At 52.2% G+C, this 10,224-nt stretch overlaps 1 protein-coding gene across 1 annotated transcript in view; it reads right to left on the reverse strand.

Moving 5' to 3' along the window:
- LOC104514535 (protein kinase C beta type-like) overlaps positions 1-10,224 on the reverse strand; it is a 50,505-nt gene that overhangs the window by 23,598 nt on the left and 16,683 nt on the right. Inside the window, 4 exon segments of the mRNA XM_010158258.1 lie at positions 1,666-1,804; positions 3,637-3,699; positions 4,601-4,692; positions 8,451-8,624. Coding sequence (XP_010156560.1) covers positions 1,666-1,804; positions 3,637-3,699; positions 4,601-4,692; positions 8,451-8,624 — 468 coding nt within the window.

Raw genomic sequence — 10,224 nt, forward strand, 5'->3', positions numbered from 1 at the left:
CCAACCAAGGCTCCCATCCCACGGCTGCGGGAAATGCCTGCAGCCTCGCGTCCTCATGTCCAGCCATCCCTGCCCTTGCAGAAGACATCCCCAGCGTCCAACGGGAGCCAGGAGGTACGTCAGGGTGCGGGTCAGGTGCTGCCTAAGAAGAGATGAGTTCCACCCTGCGAAGCATCAGCACCGAGGCACAGCTTGAGAACAAGCCTGATGCCCATCTCCTCATCTGTCCTGGTCCTGGTCCAGCCACACGCCCAAACAGTGACAAGGCTCCGAGTGCTGTGACAGCATCCGGCGCTCCGGCCTGACCCTCGCACCGAGAGCGGGCGTCGAGTGTCAGCTCCGTAATTCTTCCACTTGAAGTTCCTCCCGCTCGTTGGTTAGGTGATGGACGAGTGCTCTGGGAAATTTAGGTGTGAACTGTTCACACCGTCAAGGCCTTCAAAGGAAAACAGTGCTCAGAAGAAACCCTGGCAGAAAAGCAGGCTCTGTAAACTGAAGTCCCCGACCGCGCATGAGGGAAGGTCAAAACCCGACAGCTGAAGAACACGGTTTGTTCAGAGGAAATCACACATGCGGGGCTATTTGCACTTGGTACCTGTCACCTTGGCACGCAGAGCTGCATCTTAGATCAGAAAAAGCCCTGAAAATGGATCAAGGAAATCACGGGACATTTTTACCCCAAGGACACATTGGCTGCAGAACACTGCAGCTTCTCAACGGGAGGAAGCAGAGTCCAGCAGAATAGGTATGGAGAGGAGCAGCAGGCGGGGACCCGGCTCTGCAGCGGGCTTGCCCACCCAGCACGACCACGCCAGAATCCTGTACCCCCCTATTTCTATCCACAGAGCAGGGGGTGTGTATGTTCACTCTGCTGAGACCCACTGGTAGCAGGTTTTAATACCGTCCCAGGGTGCTGTAGTGATTTGCATCCTAATTTCCCATTCTTCTGTTTTTCTTTTGGAAAAAAAGAATTGGAGCAAAAAGAAAATAAGAGTTTAAGTGATAAAGCTCAGGCAAATACCAAGAGAACTGGCCATTTGTCCTGCTCTGAGAGAGTATTAATCACAGGCAGCAACGGAGCTACGTACCAACAGGACACCAATATTCACCTTGGTAGGAAGAGGATACATAATACGCATTTGAACGAGCAATTAAAACCCTCTCTGGCTGCAGGAAAACACAATGCAGTTTAGCATACAAGTGCAGCTAACCACGCCCTAGCAAAGAGACTATCTTTCTCTAAAAAAGATTTACATGAATAAATATTAATCTCATCACTGAAAATTCAGCAGAGTGAGAAGATTTTCAAGGGGTGTTTTTACGTTAAGGGAACAGGCATTTGGGAATAATTACCTGTCTGAATTTCACAAGTCTGACAATAAATTGCACCTATCCAGCACTTCATGCAAGTGTCATATGTGACTCCGTAGATGCAGATGGGACATCAGGAAGGAATTCGTCCCGCAGAGGGTGGGGAGCACTGGGACAGGTTGCCCAGAGAAGCTGTGGATGCCCCATCCCTGGGAGTGTCCAAGGCCAGGCTGGATGAGGCTTGGAGGAACCTGGTCTAGTGGAAGGTGTCCCTGCCCATGGCAGGGGGGGGGACTGGGTGGGCTTTGAGGTCCCTTCCCACCCAAACCATCCCGTGATTCTCTGATCCCCTACCTCGGGTGCAATGTAGTCTGGAGTGCCGCAGAAGGTCTTGGTAGTCACCCCGTCCCAGATGTTCTCCTTGCACATGCCGAAGTCCGCAATCTTTATGTGCCCCTCGCTATCCAGCATCACGTTGTCCAGCTTTAGGTCCCTACAGAAAGAAATCCAAACCATGAGACAAAAGACCTCAGGTGAAGCCACCCAGCAACGACACATCTCCCGACTCCAGGTGCTCTCCAGCAAGCGAGCTCTACCCTGGTCACACTCTTTGCAGCATGATGTTTGGGGAAATGAGTAAAAATAAGTCAGAGATCTCTCAGGACGAAGTGTTTCGTTCACTTCTATCCCACAGGAACACCATGCAGGGCAAACCGCTCCAAGTGTACGACAGAAAACACTCTCACCTAGCAGGGAGACAGATTTAATAGTGTTTTTTATGTGCCTATGAAAATCGAAGTGTACTTAAAGCTCACCAGCAGTGAGGAAGCACCTACTCAGCAGAAGTCCCTGCATCACCTACGCTACGCTCCCCCATGAACATACAAATTAACCTTGTTTCTCTGATCATCATCCACACAGTATCTGTCAGCTGGATCCAACTCCACAGGAGCTTTGCTCTTTAGCACAAACCGTGGAGGCAGTTTCAGCTGCAGGGCTCCTGATGTGATCCCCAACCCTGAGCAGCCTCTCCAGGGACAGGGGCTGAAGCCTGAAGGACAGTTTTGAAGCAAACACCCAGTATTTGTACATATTGGTTGGAACCAGATGATCTTCAAGGTCCCTTCCAACCTGAGTGAAATAGAAATGGTTCTATTTCAGGTGTAATTTAAACTTTACCACCCAATTCAGAGATGGGTGCCATGCCTGGCTTATGCTCTGCACAGAAAAGCATTGCCCAAAGGTCTTTGTTTCAATTCTGGAGCGTGTCTGCAAGGTCTCACTTGCCCGAGGGCTACGTCAAGTGACGAGGCAGGTGACAGAGTGGCACCTGTGTGAGCCCTCTTCTTAGAGCCCCCTGGCTGAAGGGCTCCGTGAGAACAGCCAGAGCTGTGGGGCTGCCCAGCGCAGGAGGCTCAAATTTGCTAAGAGCCCAGTAAAAGGCACAGCATGATTTATAACTTCTTGCTGCTTTTAGGACTTTTTTTCCCCCCATTACAGTGCTTAGAACCCTGATGGGCCAAAGGCAGACGGACACAAGCCTGGATTTGGAGGAAGGAAGGAAGAAGGGGCACTGGGGACCTGCAGACCCAGAATCTCTCTGCAGCAGCTGATGGCAAAAACATCCCTCACATCAGCTTTGCTCCACTTCTTTCATCTTCGGAACAGTCTTCAGCATCTCATAACTTCAGTAGCACAGCTGGCATTTCTGTTTGCAGAGCAGTTAATGGTGTCTGACACTCATTAGGATGCCCTGCTCTACCTTGCGCTCTGGGAATACTCCCAGGCAGGGAAGAGCAGCTCGGGACTAGTCTAAGAGCAGCCTCCGAGCCCTGACCGGCACTTGGCAGTAACCTAGCTGACTCCAGATGCTACAGTCATGTGTGAATGGAAAAGAAGTTTTAGTGCCTGAACCAGAAGTGACAGACTTGCATTGCAGATCTCAGAATAAGCCATTCATAAGCACTTATTTTAGCGTTAATGGTAAGGAAAGAGAGCCCTGCAGCCAAATACGTGGCTCAGAACTGGTCTGTGCTGCCAGTGAGCATTTGTCGTATGGAGAGAAATGCAAGCAACACGAGAGGAAACCAAGCTCCCTTCTTAAGAAACGGGGACAAAGACAGGAACCTTCTGCAAACCCAGCGACGCTACGAGGCTCCCAGCTCTGTTGCGGGTGCGTAAACCCCGCAGGCAGCTGCCGGACCCCATCAGGGCACCAGCAGGGAGGCAGCGGGGCTGCCCGAGCCCTGCAGAGCATCGCGGGGTTTGCATTGCTCTGGCTGGAGCTCTCGGGGGAGGAGAGGAAGGAGGGACTTGCTCACCTACCGATAAATGATGCCTTTGCTCTGCAGGAAGAAGAGGCCGATGGCTATTTCTGCTGCGTAGAATCTGAAACGGAAGATTGAAAAAGGAAGACTGATAATTAAAGGAGACAAATCCAAATGAAAACCTTTCACATCCCATCACGCTGGGCATACGTGACCACAGGATAGAGACAGCCACAACATCAGAATACCAGACAAGTATCACACGAGAACGACACAACCCACCCTCCGCTCGCATCGGGTGGGGATGCGATCAGGTTGCTGTGGGCTAGCAGGGGCCTGTCACTTCCCGTTACACAAATTATCATTAAGCGAGAGCTGGGAACCACGGCTGCTCGTTACTGTGTGCAGGCAATGCAGCTTGAAAAGCTATCTGTCATCTGGGGGAGGCTGAGGAGATAACACACATCACCACGGTCCCAGAGGACTCGGCCAGAGTGCAGAACGCCGGTCCAAACCCACCCGGGCGCTGCTCACTGTTTTGGTGTGTGCGTTTTTTAAGCATACAAAGGCTTTTACGAACACAGTCTCCTCTGCCCACATTTACAGGAGCAGGAGCCAAAGCTACCAGGTAACACTTAGGTTGGCAACGCCAGTGCTGGATCCAAAGACCCAACATCCCCCTTCTGTCCTGGGGAAGGGCAGAGGGCAGAAAAGAGGCATGCTGGCAGCACAGCGGCTCCGGCATCTCCCAGGAAGCCTCCAAACCTCCCTGCCTGCTGCTATTATGAATTATTTACCTATCAATAAGTGCAATGTACCCCAAAGATGAGCTGGAGGCACCAGCATCCTTGGCACCAGGCAAAGGACCATCCTGCATCTTCCGATTCCTGCCGTCCTTCCTTTCCCCTCCCTTTCTGCCCAGGTATTGCACCAGAAGAGCCTGTGGCTTGGGCTGTGTTCCCATGACAAAGGCACATCAAATACCTACCCTGAAGATGCCAAACTAGGGCTACAGAACTTACACAGCATGCGGCTCTTTAAACCTCCCAACCTGCTGGATCTGGTACATTAAGTCCCCACCATTCACATATTCCATCACAAAATACAAGCGATCCTAAAGGAGAAAAAGCAAACAGTTAGCAGCAGAATTATTAGAGCGGGGGATCTGCAGGGGTCAGAAGGCAGGACCAAGGCAAAGGACGGCTCCAGTCTGTACTTTTCATGGCAATACAACCATCATCGTTGCCCTCCGCAGGGGGTGCCGGCGGAGCTCGTGTTCGTACAGAGTCCGAAAGACAGATGGACTAACTCCTTTCCAATGCTCTGGACTTCAGCTCTGCACCTTTGTGGACAGATCCAACAGAGAAGGGAAGTGGAGGAATTCCTAAACCAGTTTTTCACTTCCCATTAATGAAGTTGCTCTCGTTCTTCACTGAAGCCCTTTTGCAGGGCGTTGGATCTCCAGCTCCTCACTGGTATTTCCCCAGGCACCGTGTGGCTTTGACTAAGAGGTGCAGAAGAGACGTGAGCAGGTCCTACGGGACCAGCCTCTGTGCACAGGCAGTGACCAGGAGGATTTGGCCAAGCACCAGGAAGGACCTGCGACATTCCCAGCTCACCAGCCTCATCTTCTCCCTGGAGCAGCCTGTGGCAGTGCTGGGATGCCCATGCCTGCAGGGAACCCAGCAGCCCGGGGCAGGGCTGCATCCCTTCTCCTCACTCCTCCCAGCCTAGTCTGAGGGTGCACTTAATGTTCCCACACAGTTAATTAATTAAGTAATCGTTAAGAGTAGAACAAACAGGTCAATCAGTGACTTGGAATCAATTAAAACACCTGCTAATAGGTGCAATCACCTATAATCACACACTGACTTTGCCCCTAATGTGCAGAACACACTTTGCCTTCATTAATTCAGAATCCTCAGATTAAAGCACCCCTCCCCTTCATGGAGTGGCAGCCACATTGGGGCAGACCTAAGAAATTCTCAAGTGGGTTTCTGTTTTTCTCTACACCAGGCTGTCCCCAGGGAAAACCAAGCCCTGGGGGGGCTTGCACCGTGCACTGCCCTGGAGCCACGCTGGCTACAAGGAGCTGGCGAGGGGGTTGCCACCGCATTTATTGCGAGCATTAGTCCTGCTAGATGTAGACCCAGTCTTCTAAACATGGCTGGAAATTCCAGAAATTGTGGGCCACAATCAGCTCTGAGGAGAGCTCCAAGGCAGTGAACAACACCCGAGCATCCTTACAAAGCTCGGGACTGTGGATTAATAAAACAAAAGCAGATGGATCTTATCACGCCACGTCTCAAACAGAGCTGGAGCACGAGCCCTGCAAGCCCTGGGAGACTCGAGATTTGGGCAAGCGGGAGCTCCACACCAGCAACAGGCTCCTCGAGGCACAGGAGCCCACCAACGTCCCCAGGCTCGGTCCAGCCCTCTGCCACGAGAAGACATAAAGGCTGGAGCACTGTGAGAGCTTCAGGATGGCAGCATTCCATAATAACCCATAATACTTCCCGGTCCTCATTTCCTCCTTAAATAAACCTTGCACTGCTTTTAAGACTGTGAGGACAAGAAGATATGCAAATGTGAGCATTACCATAATACGGGCTAGGGAGGAACGGGGTAATCAGCTCCTCCACCCCGGCGATGCACAGCGTACCCTGACAGCGGGGCGGCCTCCAAGGGACTAAAATCCGGTACCCAAGGGGCAATCAGGCTATGTAAAACATGTGGCATTAATGGGATAGAAAAGAGATTTTGGCTTATCAGATGACTGGGAATTTTGGAGCATGTCCCTCTGCCAATGACTGTCCCTGCCAAGGCCTCAGCCCAGCTCAGCAGGGAGGCGTGGGGCAGGCAAAGTCACCTTCGCCAGCCGATGCCGGGCCAGGCAACCTGTGACGGTCCCTGCAAAGCCAGGCAGCACTGAGCTCATTTTCAGCTGTTTCCTAAATATATCGATCAACTTCAAGAAGGAAGAATATTAAAAAGATGGTCTCTTGAAACAGCCAGCTGAGCTCTAAAAGCAGGATTTGAGCTTTCCTCATTTGGGTGGAGAAGAGATTGCTGGTGCTTCAGAGGAAAAAATCCAACCCATCATGAATAAAGCAGCCAGATGGCTGGCCAGCCTACAGGCTGGAAGAGAGGGATGGGTATGGAAAGCTGTCCTGGCTCTTCTCTGTGGCAGAAAAGGCCAGGGTCTGCCCGAGTCTGGAGCATCCAAACTCAATGAGCAACAGCGAGTTGCAGACACACCCCTGCAGGGACGTGCACAGAGCTGGTAAAACACCTCGTCCTGCCCTGGGCAGCCAAGACGCAGCTGCCGGGGCTACTTCCAAGGCCCTATAATTAACCACTCGTTTCGTTCATCTCCCGCCTGACTCCACACTGTGAACAGGAGTCAAAGCCAGGACAACAGCCGAGTTCTCCATCCACCCCTTGTTTATCATTGCCCAGTGCCACTGCTGCTGCTTTGTCCTTCACTGCTGAGTCCCCGAGGGAAGGGCAGTCATCACCGAAGGCACGGCTTACCCGGGGACACTTGGGGACACCCTGGTCACCCTGCTCCCAGGAGCCCAGGCTCAGACCCAGGATCTTTTCGGGGCAGAGCACCCCAAGATCGCTCAGCTGGAGCAGCACGGGGCTCCTCTTGTCCTTCAGCCCCACGCGGGAGCTCTCTCACTGCGCATCTTCACTTTTTCTTTAAAACGCAGATTTAGGGCTTTTCTCTCTCCCGCCGGGCGCTGCACTAACAGCCCTGGCTGAGCAGCGTGCTCAGGACTGTGCTCCCAGAAATCAAAGTGCTTTGTGCCAGCAGTTGATAATACACCCTGCTATACATTTTGATTACATTACAAATACGATTACTATTAAGCTACTATAGGTCTGCCAGGAATAATCCTGCGCTGACTCACTTCAGATGCCAGAGAGATGCTGTGTGAAATAGCTTCTCCTGCCACATTTTGATTACTGTGCTGCAAAGCCGGTCCACAGGCTTTAAATACACTGAATGTGTTTGGTAAATGAAATTTCTGGGATAATATTAAAATGTAATCCTCCTGGATAGCATTGTCATCGTTCTAAAGGACTCTGCTGATTCCCTCTCCCTGCTCCCGCTGACACGCACCTGGACGTTTTCACTTGCAGGTTGCTCGATGGTTGGGCAGAAATTGCTTTAAAGGTCCCCGTCCCCTTCCCTGCTCCCCCTCCCCTTTCTCATTTGTACAAACTCCATTTCAAACTGAATTTCCTGCAGTCTGTATGAGGTTTCACTCTCTGCTCAGGATTTTGATGACAAGAATGAATCCCAAGAACAAGGGCAGCACTTCGCTATGGAATCATAACGGACACGACAGGCTGAGGGGGCACCTGGGAGGCTGGGAAATCACATCTAACGCCAACAGCTCCCCAGCAAAAACAGTCTCAGGGGTGCAGATCTCACACGTTTCCGTCTCCAGTTTAACACACATTTTGTTCATGGACGTAGTTCTGCAAGCAAACTGGACACATCGTGAGGTTGGCAAGGCTGAAAATACACAGCTGCTTTTGCAAGCGTAGTGATGTATATCCAGAGAAGAAACATGAATAAAAGCAACAGCTTGTTTTAGAGAAGCTAAAGTGACGTGACCAGGGCAGAAATCCCTACCGCTCCATCCACACAGCTCCCGGGCACCCAGCAGGGCACTGGTCCCCAATAACTGGTGACACCGGGTCTCTAGTTTGTGGGTTTCTGCCCACAAACTCACCAGTGAAGCCAAGTGACTAAATCCCATTTTGCAAAGTGTTGGACTCCCCCTGCTCCACGTTCAGGGTGCAGGAGGGTCCCCAGCCCACTCTGCCCTCCGCGCCGGCTGTGGCACCAGCACTTACCATCGTCTGGAAGCAGGAGTGGAGCTGGGTCAGGAAGGGAGGCTTCCCAGACAGAGCCAGGACACGTTTCTCGACCATCGTGCACTCTACATCGTCATCCTGGATAACGACATCCTTCTTCAAGATCTTAATGGCGTAGAGCTCGTCCGTGCCCTTCCTCTCCGCCAGCATCACCTGCACGAGGCAGAGGACAGGCAGGGTAAAGGAAAACGTGGACCTGCAATGCTTCCCGCTTGCCACAATCAATGGTTAAAAAGAACGGCTTGTTTCTTGTCCCAGGGCTCCCATTCCCATCCTGAAAAGGCATTCAGGTGCCAAATGATGCAGAATGCTACCAGCGGTACTTCCAAAATTATTTAGGGACCCTTAGCCTAACAAATAGCTACTTCCTTGCCACAAATCACCCCGAGGAACCCAGCCCAAGGGGTCTGCTGATTGTCTGAGCCACAGATCATTTTCCATCGCTCCTGAGCCAGGTCCCGGTTCGGCACCCTCAAGGTGCGAGCAGCATCGGGGGAGGGAGTCAAGAGTTTGAACGCAGAGTCCACCAAATTATGAAGTGGTAAAAACTTAGAGTGGAAAAGAGATAGTATATAGCCAATAGTAAGAAAAAACCAGCCAGATTTTCTCTGCCTCGCACACCCCCTCCACAATGATCAAAACCCAATTATGTGCTGGCCCATCACCCAGCCAGAGCCCCTCTCATCCAGATCCATCTAACCTTCTGTTTTAAACCAATTTCACCCATTTGCAGGTTTATTTATTATAATAAATGGGACGCACTGCTCCTGCGGGTACAAATTTCCCTCGTTAACCCCATCAGCCCCAGTGAGGATCCCCAGTCCCACCCACCACGCTCCATCAGTGTAAGCTGCTCCTCGGGTGGTCGGCAGAATAAACAGACTCCGAAACCATACTCTGCTTCCCATTTTCCTTCCTCGTACTCTCCCATCATGTTAGATTCAAGCGCCCAGTGGAAATGGATAGTTTTCCATTTGAATGAGTCTGCAGAAATCCTCCAGCCACACCAGGAACAGCAGTTTGGATGTTTGGAAATGTGAGTGGGTCTCACCGGGGGCTTCTGAGACACTCAGGGCAGTGGAATTAACCCTCTTGTTGACCCCAGGCAGAGGACACGGGGCTGGAGTCCTGTGTTCCCTGCTGCAACATGCCCGGCTCCCCCGGAGCATTCCTGGGGCGTCAGAGCTGGGGCAGAGCCTGTCCCGGGGCAGAGCAGCCAGCTCTGGGGTTTGGGGGAGGGCTGAGGTGTGCCAGGAGGGGACATGCAGCCCAAGGACTGCGGTGGCCCCCCACTTCTTAGAGTGACAACAAGAGTCCAAGGGGAAGGACGCTTTCTGAAAGCACAATGCTCTGGCTGCTTCAGGCACCTGGCCACAGCCCCAGAGAGCTTGGCTGTCCTCGACACACTGCTTGTGGGATTCGCTTGGAAAGGCATCGGGGCTCCTCGGTGCCAAGCGCTTTGGAGAAGCCACTGACATTTACATTTTCATCAGCGGGGCTGGGATTGCAACGGCCACACGCCACACTCATCTGTCAGCAGGGCTACAAAGCAGCCGACAGCGACTTCAGCAGCTGATTCATGTACTCCTGATCACAGAGTCATGGAACAGTTTAGGTGGGAAGGGACTTTAAAACCCACCCAGTCCCACCACCTGCCATGGGCAGGGACACCTTCAACCAGACCAGGTTGGTCAGAGCCTCATCCAGCCTGGACTTGGACACTTCCAGGGATGGGGAATCCACAACATCTCCG

This window comes from Eurypyga helias, unplaced genomic scaffold, assembly GCF_000690775.1.
Source record: "Eurypyga helias isolate BGI_N326 unplaced genomic scaffold, ASM69077v1 scaffold27470, whole genome shotgun sequence".
NCBI lineage: Eukaryota > Metazoa > Chordata > Aves > Eurypygiformes > Eurypygidae > Eurypyga > Eurypyga helias.